The 16000-nt window shown below is 44.2% G+C and overlaps 1 protein-coding gene across 1 annotated transcript in view; it reads left to right on the plus strand.

Moving 5' to 3' along the window:
* Positions 1-631: 631 nt before the first annotated feature.
* The window catches only part of FBN3 (fibrillin 3), a 101495-nt gene continuing 86126 nt past the window's right edge, over positions 632-16000 (plus strand). The window contains exons 1-4 of the mRNA XM_036767837.1: positions 632-795; positions 2043-2125; positions 2678-2776; positions 10825-10920. Of these exons, the coding sequence (XP_036623732.1) occupies positions 632-795; positions 2043-2125; positions 2678-2776; positions 10825-10920 (442 nt within the window). The remainder of the gene's footprint in view (positions 796-2042; positions 2126-2677; positions 2777-10824; positions 10921-16000) is intronic.

The raw sequence follows: 16000 nt of genomic DNA on the forward strand, positions 1-16000 counted from the left end.
GCAAAGAGTCCAAGGTGAGATTTGAACCCAGGTCTTGTGATTCTAGGTTCAGCACTCTACTGCTCAAGAAAGGAGAGAGTATTCATAATGACTAGAGGGATCAAGAAGGACTCGGAGCAGAGGAGGTGGTGCCTGAGCTAAGCTCAGCCTAAAAGCATCTGTAGAATTTGGGGAAGGGGAAGGGAACAGAGTCTGAGGAAGGTGGCACTCTCATCCAGAGAACAGTGTTAGCTTGTCCCAGGATGGAGGGGCTTCGATCAGGAGAGTACATGTGGAAGCTAACTTGACTCCATGTAACAATGACATAATGGAAAAAGGCCTTGAGCTTGGAGTGAGAGAGGCCTGCACTTGAGGCTTAGGTCTGACTTGCTTATTATTCCTGTGGCTTGCAACAATTCATGCTCTAAAATTCAGTTTTTCTCTCTGTAATGTGGGGATAGTGACCCTTGCAACCTCAACGGAGTATTGAGAGAAAAGTCCTTTGTTCCTCTGGAAGTGCTTGGATGTCATTGTTATTTCATTAAGTCCTTCTTCTTCCCCCTCCTTCCCTTCCAACACAGGACAAGAGCCTGTGACGACCAGCTCTGGGGACTAAGCCGTAAGAGACGGGGCCAGGGGAAGAGGCATGACCATGGCCGGGAGCCGGCTGACCCAGATCCTGCTGGGTTGGACAATGCTGGTCTGCGTGGCCTGGGCCCAATGGGAAGGGGCCATTCGGACAGACAAGGCTGCTGGCTCTGAGGAGACACCAGCCTTGAGCCGGGTTCGAAGAAGAGGCTTTGACACCTTAAGAGGGTACGTTCATACCAGGCTCCCTCCCGTCTGTAGGGGAATGGGAGAGGTTGTTGAGATAAAAAGGTGGACACCATCAGGGGCCCCTCCACTCTGGCCCTCAGGGGGTGGCTTCAGGTTTTCCCTCAAAGGTCCCTTAGTAACAACTCCCTTCTCCCCACTTCTACCTTAAATTCCTCCCTCTTTCCCCATCTGGGATTAAATGATTAGGGAAGTGAAGCATAAAAATAAGGGAAGCCAGAGAACAGGGGAGAGCAAAGGAAACCAGAGGCCCCTGGGACACAGTGGACAGAACAGGACATTAAGGAAGGGAAGAGAATAACCATTTATATAATCACCTACTATGTGCCAGGCACTACTATGTGCTAAGCTTTACATTATTATCACACTTGATCCTCACAACAGCCCTGGGGGATAAGTGCTATTATTACCACATTTTACAGTTGAAGAAACTGAGGCAGGCAGAGGTTAAAGTGATTTTCCCAGAGTCACATGGTTAAAAAGTATCTAAGGCAGAATTTGAATTCGGGTCTTCCCAACTCCAGGCCTAGCTTGCCATCCACTATGCCATTTAGCTGACTACAATAGATAGTTATTAGTAACAGCTAACTTCAAGGTTTATAAAATGCTTTACAAATATTACCTCATTTTGATATTACAGCTTCTGTCTAAATAGTGAGCCTGGGCCTGCAAACAAGGGTTGAGGTGCTCTGGGTCTGAACACCTTGTAATGGTGGTGCTATGGGCACCCTGTCCAGGATGCCCCATGCATGGTGCCCACAATGCCCTGTGTGAGTAAATCCAAAGTGACTTCTGAGTTTGTGCCCCTTTTCCCACATTTTCAGATTGATACCATGTGCCTAGAGCAGGAGTTGTCATACTACGGCCTGAAGGCAGGATCTGGCTGATCCTGAGCTTTTTTCTTAAGTTTAATGATGGGCCGGGTTACCTGCTGGATTTAGCCCTTGGGCCTTGGTCTGCTGACGTTGGCCTAGAGTTAATTAGCTGCTCTTCAACTTGATTATAACCTCCATCATGAGACCCCAGAGAGCACTCTGTAGGTCCTGAGGGAACGATCAAGGCTGCTCTCCCTATGTTCTGGGGGTTGAGGCAGGGCCATTATTCTTTCCTTCCTTCCTTTCTTCCTTCCTTCCTTCATTCAAAGTCCTTGCCCCCTGGATCTAAGATGTTCTGCTGGAGCCCGGGAGCTTATGTGTGAGGATTCATTCTGTGTCCTTGTTCTTTTCCAGGCCTAATGTCTGTGGCTCCCGGTTTCATTCTTACTGCTGCCCAGGATGGAGGACCCTCCCTGGGGGAAATCAGTGCATTGTCCGTAAGTGAGAGCTTCTTGTTCAGGCTCTGGACTTGGGAGTGGTGGGGAAGGGGTTCCTGCAGCATCGCCCCCCTTCTAGGACAGGAAACCGGGCTTCACTCTACAAACAGAATGGGAGAAGTTAGAAAGGCACTCTCAGAGTCATTTCCTTTTTCTAGACCTGGGCAGGCGGGCCCCTATCCTTCTCAAAGAGTGTCATTTCTCTTTGCCTTGGCTGCCTCCAAGAAACAGGATTCCATAATCATTCCTCTTCTCCCAGGGAAGTTCTTCACAATGTCCCATACATCCTTCTGACTATAACTTCACATCAGTTCAACCAGTATTATGATACCCATTGACAGATATGAAAACTGAGAACTGAAGAGGGGAAGGTACTTGCCCAGGGTCACACAGCAAATTAGTTTCTGAATCATGATTCAAACTCAGGTCTCCTCACTCCCCATCTGGGAATCCTTTCCTGATTCCAGATACCACTGCCACAGTGTGCCAGCAGGTACAGCAGATGGAGTGGCCAACCTTGTCCTCACCATCTCCTTCTTTTCCTCTTTACAGCTATTTGCCGGAATTCCTGTGGGGAAGGGTTCTGCTCCCGACCCAATTTGTGTGCCTGTGCCAATGGACAGCTCTCCCCCAGCTGTGGTGCCAGTGGAGGTGAGGGGGTCTAGGAGAGAGGGTAGGAGGTGAGGGAAAAGGGAGGCGTGGAGGGGCTAGAGAAGACAGAATGTCCAAGCTGGGATCTCTTTGGACCCAAGATGTCAGAGCTGGGAGGACCCTTAGGACACAGAATGTCAGAGCTGGAAAGGACCTTAGAACAGAGAATGTCAGAGCTGGGAGAGCTTTTAGAACACAGGATGTCAGAGCTGGGAGCATCCTTAGAGGACATAATGTCAGAGCTGGGAGGGCCCTTAAAACATGGAATGTCAGGGGTGGGAAGGGCCTTAGAACACAGGATGTCAGATCTGGGAGGGAATGTGGAATGTCGGTGTGGGAAGGGCCTTAGAATATGGAATGTCAGAGGTGAGAGGAGATCATCTAGTCCAGCACCTTCATTTTACACATGGAGAGAATGAGGGACAGGGATTTGCTCAGGACTACATAGTATGTTAGGACTTGGTCTAGAATGCAGGCAGGGATCAAGATGACCTACATTTTTGGTCTTTGACACTGGCCCAAACACATGGCTAATGCTGTTCTCTTCCCTATTGGTCTATCTGGTCTGGCTGCCCTGCTACTGGGAGATAAGCAGCCTCCTCAGACCACTTCTTACTTCCTTCCTCAGTATTAAATGGTAGGCCCTGAAATGAGGAATTCTGCCTCTGTCCAAAAGTAACTGTGCTAAAGGCTTTACAAATATTGTCTCATTACAACAACCCAAGGAGGTAGGTGCTTTTATGATTCCCATCTTACAGCTGAGAAAACGGAGGCAAAGAAAGGTTAAGTGACTTTGCCAGAATCACAGTTACTAAGTGTCAGAGACCAGATTCAAACTTGGGTCTTTCTGACCACTGTACCTCCTAGCTGCCTCCAGGTGCCAGCAGGAGTGGAAAAGTAACTACCTGCTAAGTTATAGTACTTCTATGGGATTACTTAGCCATAGGGCTAATAAGTAATAGGCACTGAAGGCCAAACACAGACACTGCTGTCCCAAGCCCCACAAAGGCTGACTTTATCACCTGACTATAACATTAATTAATAAAAATTCAAGAAGAATTTTTAATAGATGTTAACACCCCAAATACTCACAATTTCTAAGCCACATGGAATGGAAAGCTGGGCCGAGGGGTGCTTATCACCCCTGTTTTCCTTTCTCCTTCTGGAATTATGTCAAGGATTCCCTTGGTGAGCCTATAAGGCAGGGATGCTGAACCTTCTTTGTATCTTGTATCCCTTTGGCAATCTGGTGAAGCCTGTGGCCCCTTTCTTCAAATAATGTTTTGAAATGCATAAAATAAATATATGGGATTACAAAAAGCTAGTCATGTTGAAATACAGTTACAAAAAAAATTAATAGTTTGCAGACCCCAAATTAAGAAGCTCTGTTATTGAGGATGCTAATATATCCTAATGCTTTTGTTCAGCTACAGAAAGCAGTTCTTTTACATACCTTGCAAGAGTCCATAGAACATTATATATAACAGAATAGACTTGTCTCAAGACTGTTTCTATCTGAACCTCATAAAAAGGAAAGGATGAAATTAATGAGATTGTAGCTATAATAATAATTTATCTCATGGAATCTTTCCCTGATAACATCAAAATGTCATTTTGATTGAATAAGTGTAAAATTAGTAACTTTGCCAAGGCAAGATAGAAACTGAAGGCTTTGAACTTCAATCGGGAGGTGACATTGAATCAGTGGATATAGGTAATACCTCCAAGTAAGACATATTGAGTGTGAAGGGATGAAAGAAAAAGCTGTGGCCAAATATGTTAAGAGCAGTTAGGTGGTGCAGGATAGCTAGGTGGCACGGTGGATAGAGCACTAGACCTGGAGTCAGAAGATTCTTCTTCCTGAATTCAAATCTGGCCTCAGACACTTATTAGCTATGTCACCCTGGCCAAGTCACTGTACTATGAGAGCAGAGTTTATAATTTCAAAGAAGATCATATATATGTCTGAAAGGTTTGGAACCACCGGATATAAGGAATTCTCAAAGTAGGAGGCAGAAAAATCAAAGCATATATTTAAGCTCCACAGTAACAAACCCACAAACCAGCATCCCCATTTTGATATATTGATCAAAAGCCTCCAGGCCCAATAAGTCTGCCTCACAAGAGTAATCAGGAGGCCACAGAAAAGCATGATGGTATAAAGCAAAATCATATACATGCACCCCCTCTACGGTAAAAAGATTACCCATTGGCCTCAAGTCCTTGCTCAGCACTCCTCGGTCCACACGTAGGTCAGCTCTGCTACCGGCAGCTCCTGCTTCAGCTTCGGCTGTAGCTGTAGCTGTCTCTGGCTCCAACGGAAGCTGTTTTTAACCATCTGGCTAGCAGCTTCTGCAGGGGTGTAAGGTATGCTGGGGAAAACACAGGTTCTTTCGATCTGCTTAACCAAGGGAAGCAAGGTAAAGGGGTTGACTGGGAAAGCATAGGTTCTTTCAATCTGCTTAGTCAAGGGAAGCAAGGTGAAGGGGCTGACAAGCTTACTCCAATCCAACATACAGACAGCGTTCAGTTAGTTCTGGGGAAAAAGCCAAACTATTCAAGGGCACTTGTTGACTAAGTGCTAAGGAGCCCATTTTTGATTACCAACACAGTCACTTAACCCTGTTTGCCTCCAATTCTTCATCTGTAAAACGATCTGGAAAAGGAAATGGCAAATAGCTCCAGTATCTTTGCCAAGAAAACCCCAAATGCAGTCATGAAAAGTCAGACATGACTGAAAACAACTAAACAACAGCAAAAATTTAAGAGACTTCTAGCCATCCTGAAATCAAAGCTGAATGGGAAGAATGTGTTTAAAGTGACTAACAGCTATGTGACACCCGTCTTGATGCACATACTTTCAGATCTATATAATGGACCCTAACAGATTTGGAAAGCATCTTAACAAAAACCTGTACAATATTAATGAAACATGAGACCCTAGGGCAGTTATAGAAAGATGAACAATTCCTTACGAAAAGGAGAAAGAAAATTGATAGGCATTCTTAGACTACATTTTAGACTTGTTAAAATACTTCTGAAACAAGCAGAAATCATTTCTCTGAGTAATATAAAGGCTGATAAAGGTCTGCACCATTATATTTGTTGAACATAATAATCAAAAGTGGTTTACCACCAGATGGAACCTGTCAAGTAACTACGATCCAAGAGTGGAATCAAAAAGACCTCTATAGATGACATCGTCGTGCACTCAGCCAACAATACGCTGAAAGACAAGCCTCAAACAAATGGTTTATCCATGTGTATTTGTTTGTAAAAATGGAAGAATTTATGACGGTAATTGAGAACCATGCCATTGCCACCGGAAATTACAAAAGAGTTCTTTAAGAAGACTGAAATTAGCAACCAATGTAGATCACTTTAGGAAATAGCAGAAACTGTACAACACATTGTTAGAGGCTGTAAAAATTTACTACTTACCAAAAACCTAGCAAGACATGACCTGGTGGTTAAAATTACACTTCAGTAGCTAGTTGTCTTTTATGAACCAACAGATGGAAAATCCCCATAATACAAATACTGCCCTCAAAGTATCCCAATAAACTCTACTAGAACTGGACTGAACAAGCTAAACTGCTGCCTAGTTGCCTAGACATAAAAACTTAAGAGCAACATTTTAATATATGTTACCATACCAAGTAATATAGTTTTCAATCTACATAGAGCAAAATAACTTCAAAATAGATCTAGCAGATGAGACAGACAACTATGTGGGAATGGGACAAGGTACCGATCCTTGTTGTCCTGTCTACTACTAGGGTGGAATGGAGGTTTCCTTCAGTGAGCCTACAATCAACCAACAAGTATTTATTAAGCACTTACTATTTGCCATGCACTGTGCTAAGTGGTTGAGATAGCAAGAAAGTGTGAAAACAATCCCTGCCCTCAAGGAGCTTACTTTCTTATGGGAGAGACAACATATACATATGTGGGTATATACAAGACATGTATAAGGGATGAGTCTACATCCTTACATTTTCATTCAGTTATAAAAAAAGTAATTTTATCCACCTTGCAATATCCCACAGAACATGAAATATAAAAGAATAATAGTGAGCTAACAACATGCCCCAGGACCATTTCTATTTGAGCCCCATCAAAAAAATGAGAAGAATAAGATGATGGTGATGACCATCATCATCTCCCATTTCTATGATGCTTTAAAGTTTTACATAACTCTTATAATAATCCTGTGATATATGGAATATAAATATTATTTTTCCCATTTTATGAATAAAACTTGGGTTCAGAGAGATGAACTAATAAGCATTAGAGAGGTGATTCAAACATAGGTCTTCCAATTCTAAATTCGGCATTCTTTTCATTCTAACATGCTCCTGTAGAACACAAACTCTATATTGGTTAGCAAATGTTAAGCACATAATGTGATTATAGAGTCCAACTTATCTTTGGCCTTACTTCACGTATGTGCCTAAGAAATCTATCTCTTTTTAGTAATATTTCTTCGGTCATTCAAGAGGCCCACTAGATAATCTTCCCTCCACTCCCAATCTCTCCCTCCCTACTTTTCTCTTAGTCCCCTGGTCCTTGTGAAATAGAAGGCCTGTTTTTATTGTTCCTACCCTGATATGTTCTTAAAATCTTTCTGAAGGTAAGGTGAGCTAGCACTTCCCTTGAAAGACTAAGATCAGGAAAGACAGAAAACTTCCTTTTCTGATGCATTGCCACATATTTACAACTGTTTCTACAAATCAACAAACACTTAGAATGTCTGCTTTTGTGCAAAGCACTGTGCTTTATACTGGGGATACAGTTTTTTTAAATCACTGTCCCCATGCCTCAAGGGGCTTGTGCTCTATTAAAGAGAATAATATATGTTCACTGATAAATAGGACATTGGGTATAATGGGACAGGGAAAGAGGAAAGACCCAAAGTAACACTTGGAAAATTTGAAGAGAGAGAAACCTTGAAATGTCAATGGAGATGGTGGTACTTAAGGCAGTCACTAAAGAAAGAGAAGAATTTCAATAAACAGAGATGAGGAAGATCTGTGTTCTAGGCATTGAGGCCAGATAAGATAGAATAGGAGTGGAGAACAGAGAAGAGTCCAGGTTGGCTGGATCATTGAATATACAAAGGGAAGTAGAGGAAAAATCAGGTTAGAATGATGGGTTAGAGACAGATCATCCCTGGAGGGCTGTAAATGCCAAACTTAAGGATTTACATTTTATCCTAGAGAGCCGCTAAAGGTTTTTGATCAGGGGAGTGCCATAATAAGACCTTGAGAAAGATTATTGTAGGAACTTCTTGAAGAATAGACTGGAAAGGAGCAAGACTTGGGGTAGCAAGGACAGTTAGGAAGCTATTATAATAGTCCCCAGGTGGTGATGGAGCTCTGAGCCAGGGTGGTGGCCATGGGAGTGGAGAGGAGAGGGTGGATACAAGAGATGTGAAGATTGGATCCACAAGATTTGACAATTGATTGGAAGTGGGAGGTGAGGGAATGAAGGGTCAAGGTTATATAAGAAGGGTTTGAGGATCAATTGCCTTTCTAGGTTTTGTAGTTCAGGGGGACAAGAATTTCTTCTTTGCCCTGAGGCTGCTAGAAGGTAGACTTGAGTCATACCTGGAAGTTTTGTAAAAGGACATGTACCTCAGGAGAATAGACAGAGAGTAAGGAGCTGGGAAATGGTGTCCTCAGCCCCACCAAGCGCTTAATAAACTGAGTTGTAAAGCATCATTGGCACAGGGACAAATAACAAAATAAGCTAAAAGGAGAAGCCAAAAGGAGGGTGGAGATATGACAGAGAAGGAAGAGATGGAGGTGCAGCATCAGGCTTCTGCGGGCATCTGGGGACAAAGACTCAGGCTGAAGCTTCTACTTTCACTCATCTCTTCAAGGACTAAGGATAGCTTTTTTTTTAAACAAGTCTTTTTTTTACACCTAAATTCCCCTTTTTGTGCCTGTCCAGTAACAGACACTGTAAAATGCTCTCTGCTTGCTTCTCCTATCTAAACATTTCTGGAGTCCTGATTTGTCTCAAATATGGAGAAGCCAGGACTTAGTTGGAGATACACAAAAATCTAAATTAAGGTCTAAAGCCGAACTTCTGTCCAAATGTTAGGAATTTTCCTAACTGGGGGCTCTCAGCTATTACGATTGTACTAATAACTTTCATCTGACCTAAACTCAATAAAGCAGCAGAGGAGGGGACCTGAAAACCTTCATATTGGCCCCAGGCTAAAAAGGAAGCTAATTTTAGTAACAGGATGTAAAGTATTAAATCATAGCCTCTGATGTGAGAAATTAAGAGGAGGGTGGGGAGAGACAATCAAGAACTAGTTGGAATTCAGCTCTGCTCTTTCTAGGAGTAAGCAAAACACATTATATTATCTCCTACTAAACGCATATAGGGAGGAGAGGCTGGAGAAAGAGCAGACTTTTTTTCTTTTTTTTCTTTTAACTTCTGTCAACCCTTGAAGAGATAGGTACAATCAGCAGCTTCAACCCAAATCTCCTCTTCCAAGATTCCTGCAGAAACTTCCTAGTACACTTTGATCTCTCCATCCTCCTTTTGGTTTCTCCTCATTTCTTCTGCTTCCTATGCTGTCTGGCTCAGCTCATTAAATCCTTTGTGAGGTTACAAGGATGCCATCTTGCCATCTCCCCACTCTTTCCTTTCAATCTGACTTTTCAAAAACTGTGTGCGATATTTTTTTAATTTCCCAGGCATGGCTCAAGTCTGCCTTCTGATTCAAGGATTTGGCATAGTGCCAAATCACTCTCCGGGCTGGGGGAATTCTTGCCCTATTAAACTACAAATCCCAGCATTCCAGTTCTCAAACACCTATTACAAAGAAGGCCAAGCTTTCCCAATAAAAAGGACCAGTTTCTATACTAAGATTTTTAGAAAGATTAAAAAAATATAACAATGAGATCGTCCCAAAATAGAACGGACTGTTCCCAGAGATAGGTGGGTGCCTTCCTTGGGAGGTCTTCCAGGAAAGGTTGAATGATGAATTGTTGGCAGTGTGGTAAAGGAGGATTCTTGGACTGGGAAGAATCAGATTACATGGCCCCAGAGGTCCCTTCCATCTTTGAGATTCTGTGATTCTGCCAAAGTCCAAATGGTAATTTGCAAGCTAACCTCTGCTGATGACATAGTGTCCAGGAGTAGGGAGGTGACAGTCCTTCTGTGCTCCGTCTGGTCGGCCTACATTGGAGTAGTACTAAAACCAACGGGTAGAATTTGCAAGGAGGCAAATTTAGACTTTATAGAAGGAGAGACTTCCCAACTGTGAGAGCTGGCCCTGAGTGGGATGGGCTGCTTCCAGAAGCAGTGGGCTGCCTCTCTTCCGGAGGCCTTTAAGAAAAAGTGGCATGATTACTCCTTAGGTATTTGGTAGAGGGAAGTGTCTTTCTTTTCCAATTATTGAAGAAAAAAGAAAAGTCTGGGTGGTAATAAGATCCAGTGGAGAGACTGTTGAATTTGGGGTCAGATGACCTGGCTCAAACCCCTTGCCCTTACTTCTAGTCTCTGAGCCTCAACTTTCCCATCTGTAATAATAATGATAATAGCTAGTAATAGCTCACATCTACCTAGGGCTTAAAGATTGGCAAAGCACATTATGTACGTCATCGTTTTTGGTACTCACAATAACCCGGTGAGGGAAATGTCTTTGTTGTTCTCACTTTCCAGATGGGGGAATTGAGTTGTGACTTGCCCAGGTTCACACAGGCGGGATTTGAACTGAGGCCTTTCTGACTCTAAGTCTGGCCCTCAAGCCACCAGAGCACCTGGCTACCTATGAAACGAAGGGTTTATGCTAAATAGATGGACCCCACATGCACACACACACACCCAAAGATGGATGATGTTCCCTCCCAGCCCAAGGCTTTAAGAGTCCTTGTCTCTAGGTTACTGGCAGCTTTTCAGAGGATGCCAGAGGCCAGACCAGCCCTCCCTTCCCCTAGGAGAACAGGGTGTGATGCCCTTGGAGTCCATGCTACCACCCCAGGCAGGCCCCTACTGGTTAACATGGCTCTCCTTCTGTCTCCCTCCAGCTGTGTGTGACCAGAGTTGTCAGAATGGGGGCCGGTGCATTGGCCCCAACCGCTGTGCCTGTGTCTATGGCTTCACCGGGCCCCAGTGTGAGAGAGGTAGGTAGAATGCCTTGTGCCAGGGGGTGAGCCCAGAGGAATCCGGAGTGGGGATGAGGGGCGGGAGAGGGAGGAGTTATGAATGCCTGAGGATTGGACTGGTAGTAGGTGAGGCATAGGTGGAGGAGGGGTGTTTGGGCGGGGCTTTTGGGAACCACCCTGGACAGGACTGAGCCGGGTGGGTAGGGGAGGGCTGGGCTGGGGGAATGAAACCGTGGTTTGGAAGTGCTGAGGCCTTGGCCCCTGTGGGGTGTAGGTACCCAGCTTCCTCTCTCCCTTCAAGTCTTCTCCCTGCCGTTAACAGCTTTCGCCTTTAAAAAGTACATTTTCAAGTGTGACTCAATTGTACTTTAGCCTGGAGATTAAGTGCAAGCAAGAAGATTTGTGTCATTCCATCCCGCACCCCTCCTTTCCCCCTTCTTCTTATTCTTCTTCCTTTTCTACTTCCTCCTCCTCTTCCACCTTTCCTCTTCTTCTGCCCCTTCCCATCCTCCCCTTACAGGTCCTCCTCCTCCTCTGGGACCCGCTCTAGAGCCCCTGGGAAAATGCACTGAGGCTGGAACACTGGGCTTTGCCCTCCTCTGATGGTCTCCAGCCTCTACTGTTGGGAGGGTGACCTGCCAGAGGCTGCCCAGCCCAGGTCAGGCTCTTCAGGCCCCTCAGGTTGAGCCCTGCAGCCCTCTTCCTATCCTGATCCTCCTAGAGGCCTTGACTTTTTCAAGGGCCGAAGCATAGTTTAGTGCAAAGAGCTCCAGATCTGAAGTCAGAGGGCTTGGATTCAAATCCTCTCCATGATGCTTACTACCTGCATGACCTTGGGCAAGTCCATTTAAACCTCTCCAAGTCTCACTTTCCTCATCTGTAAAGAGCTGGACTTTGAAGGATCTGAGCTCCCTTGCAGATCTAAACTGAAGATTCTGTGACTTTTTAAAAATCTTTTTTGGAGGGAGGCAATCAGGGTTAAGTGACTTGCCCAGGGTCATACAGGTAGTAAGTGTCAAGTGTCTGAGGCTGAATTTGAACTCAGGTCCTCCTGACTCCAGAGCCAGTGTGCTATCCACTGCACCACCTGGTTGCCCCATGATGTTTCAATGAATCTGTGACCCGAATGGTGGTGGCATTTCCTCCACTCATGAAGATCATAACCTAGCCATGCCTTCTCATCCTGGGCAATTCTTGTCCCTTTTCCTCCTTAAATGCTCCCTAGAGGGTTTATCCAACATGTGAAAGGCCCTCTTCTGGCTCTTTTGATGGTCTAATTGTTCTGTGATCTGAGGGTTCCATGGGATAATAACAGCCATCACTGATATCACTCTTAAATGTTTATGAAGTGGCCTAAAGATGGTGCGGTGCAGTGGATAGAGAGCCAGCCTTGGAGCCAGGAAGACTTCAGTCAAGATCAGCCTCTATTGGCCTCAGTTTCCTCCACTCTAAAATAGCCATAATACCAGCACCTACTCTCCAGGGTGCTTGTGAGGGTCAATCCTTGTAAAGCTCTTAGCACAGTGCTTGGCACATAGTAGGTACTATATAAATAGTAGCTATTTTTGGTTGTTCTTGTTATTAACAATGAAAGCACATTCTCTATCCCTATCTATGACCTTCACAACATCCATGTAAGGTAGGCACTACATGTGTCATTATCCTCTTTTTTCACATGTAGAAACTGAGGATTAGAGAGAATTTCTTGCCCAGAGTCAAAGAGAGCATGAGTATTAGCAGCAGGATTTGCACTCAGGTCTTTCCTGTCTCTCCGCCCTGTACTCTTTCCATGACACTTTACTACTTCTTCTTGTCTTATTTAAAAGCTAAAAAGATAGGCTTGGGGACCAGCAACAGCTTGAGATTGTTGAAAGAACATGGCATAATTTCCTAAATTTAATCTTGGTTCCTCTTCGATCAAACTCTGGGTGCTTTAATTTGTCTATCAGAAATGTCTCTCTAGCAGGACAACTTGATGAACTGTCCCGTAACTGCATCTCATCATCTGGTCAATAAGCATTTTTCATCCATCTAGTGTATCCCATGTGTATGTGTATGTAAACATATATAAAAATGTATCTATGCGTGTGTGTATACACAGATATATACCTATATCTGTGTATATATACATATACATGTGTGTGTACACATGTGTATATGTGTGTGTTGATTTCTCAAGTTATAATAGACAATAACAGCAGTTATATTAATAGCAAGTTAACATTTCTAGTGTTTCAAGGTTTACATAGTCCTTTCTTGACAACAACTCTCTGGGGTAGGTAGTACAAAACTCATTATCCCTATTTTGCAGGTGAGTAAACTGAGGCTCAGAGATCTGCCACTTTTTCAGGGTCATGCAGTTAGTAAGTGTTAGAATTGGGACTTGAACTGAGATTGTCCTTGCCCTTTTCCTCTTGGGGTCAAGCTGCTTTATTAAGAACATCTGGCAAGCAGAATCAGAAAGGAAATCACTTCTATAAAAGGGAGTGGGGAGGGGGATGTGAGGCTAGAGACACAAAGGGGCCTTTGCTTGTTTGTGCAGCCTTTGCCGACATCTTGTATGCATAAAATGTCTTCAAACAGGAGGTTTCCCAAAGCGCTGGTGGATGGGCTTAAATTGAGCTTGGGGCCAGAAATCAGACAGACTCTCCAGCTGTGCAGCCAGCTGTTCTCCACCAAGACACATAGAGTGGGCACTGATCAGAGCAAGGAGTGGGGGAGGGGGTTCACTAGACATGCTTGAGTTTGTGAGAAAGGTCATGGTGGGGGTAGGGCTGGAGGAATAGCCTATTCCGTTGCCTCCCAACCTCCCCAGATCATGGGCCAGGCCCACACTGACCCAAGAGGTACTTGAAAAGCAGGTTGGTCTCAACATTTCAGGGGTTTTATCAGCTGGGCGGAGTAACAGAATGTTGGCTTGGTCCTAAGAGGACTTGGATACTGGTCTCAGCTCTGCCACTTAATATCTGTGTGATCTTGGGCAAGAACTTTCCCCTGTTGGAGGATCAGTTTCCTCATTTTCAAAAGAAGGGGCTTGGACTAGATGTCTTCTGAGGTCTGTCCCAGTTTTAAATCTTATGATCCTATTCTTCCCCCAGTGGACTTGGAAATCCCAGGGCTGACTTTAGTCTCCTGAGATCTTTGAAGAAAAGATTCAGCCCACAGTGAGCTTAGCAGTCTTAGACCAGTTTGGGAAATACCCCATGAAGCAGTTCTCTGCTTCCTTCAGGTTCTGCAGGAAACGATCCCTAGGAAGCTCCTTCCGTCTCTGGGAGATGTCCTGCAGAGATTTTCTTCTAACTCTTAGATGTGGACTGGAGGGAATACTTCAAAAGATTCCGTGTAGGGAGTACACTGAGCTCTTGGAAGTGCCCTATTAGGAACACCATCTAGTTCCATGAGATACTACATGGGGAGCACCATCAAGACCTGGGAGACAATCTGCAGGGGATATATCCTAAGTCTTGGAGATGCCCTATTGGGAACACAATCTGGCTCCAAAAGATGTTGTGCATGCATCCACCTTTGGGAGGTGTACTGCAGGGAACACCTTCCAACTTTCAGAGATGTCCTGAGGGTAATAAAGTCTGGCTCCAGGAGATGCCCTCAGGAAGCATTATCTAGCTCAGGGAGATATCCTATAAGAAGTACCTTACATCTCTTGGAAATACCCTGTTAGCTTTAAGAACTAATGCATAGGGAGCACTTTAAAGATCTGGGAGACATCTTGTGAGGAGCACCTTCCAACTCTTAGAAAGGCTCAATTATACCATCTGGCTCCAAGAGCTACTGTCTGGGACCACCATCAAGATTTAGGAGACATCTTACAGACAGTATATTCTAATTGTCAACAATGTCCTTACCAGAGGGAATACCTTTAGCTCCAAAAGGTGTCCTATGGGGAACACTATCTAGCTCTGGGAGATGTCCATCAGGAAGCACCTTCCAATCCTCCGTTAGGAACACCATCTGGCGCCAAGAGCTGGAGTACTGTTGAAATCCTAGAGGGAGCATCTTCTGCTCCCAAGAGATGTTCTGCAGCAAGTAACATCAGCCTCTGAGAAACATGCTGTGGGTATACATGGTATAATGCATCGTCACTTCCAAAGAATGGAATTGCCACTGTGATTTAAGTTGGTCATTACTCTGCTCATTTTCCCTTTCTCTGAGTCCAGGCTCCCTTACTCACATATCCTTATGCACCCACACCCACTCCCTGTTACTTGGGGGGTAAGATGGAAGGATATTGGAGGCATCTTTCTTTTACCCATCTATGCTGTTAAGAACATTGAAAAGGTGGCAGTAAGATTGAGTGTGCAATTTTATGGATATTGCAAATTGTAATAACCATTTGCTTGGCCTCAAGACCCAGGATGCTGAGTGCTTAAGGCCTTTTAAGCAATGGAGGTTTCCCTGTTTTAGTCCGCTTGAGGTGCTTGGTTAGCTATGCCCACTTTGACACAACCTGAAGACTGACTCATTTCATTATCTGACAACTTGTCTTCACAATAGCGTGGCTTCCATGTGGCTTCTTCAGGGCTTTATAGATGGTAGAGGAAGGGGAAAATGCTATAGACCCTAGATTAGAGTAAAGGGTTTGACAAAGGACTTCATATTATTCTTCTGGGAAAAAAATAGAGCCATGTGGTCTAGACAATGGTCTAGACCATGAGATAATTTTAGAGCTGGTTGGGTGGCCAGACTCAAAGAAGAGCAGCAAATGGCTCAACATCTGCTTGAAGAGAGACCTCCACTGGAGGACTCACAAACTAGGCAAGGTCCTAGACCATTTAACTTTTCCTTTATCACTGATTTGGATTAAGGCAAACAAGGCATGCTTATCAAACATGCAGAAGAAATAAAGATGGGAGGGGGAGTGAGCACCCTGACTGACAAAGTTAGGATCCAAAATAATCCTGGTGGGCTGGAATCTGAGGCTGAATTTAACAAGAGGAAATCTATCCTAGACATTTTGAGGAATATTTCATTGTTGAATTAAGCCTTATGATCACAACATTACAAATTCATGATGATACATACTTACATCTTCTCACTCTAAATGAATTAATAATCAGGATAAGAACAAGACCTGTGTGAT

Source organism: Trichosurus vulpecula, chromosome 1, assembly GCF_011100635.1.
Source record: "Trichosurus vulpecula isolate mTriVul1 chromosome 1, mTriVul1.pri, whole genome shotgun sequence".
Classification (NCBI taxonomy): Eukaryota; Metazoa; Chordata; class Mammalia; order Diprotodontia; family Phalangeridae; genus Trichosurus; species Trichosurus vulpecula.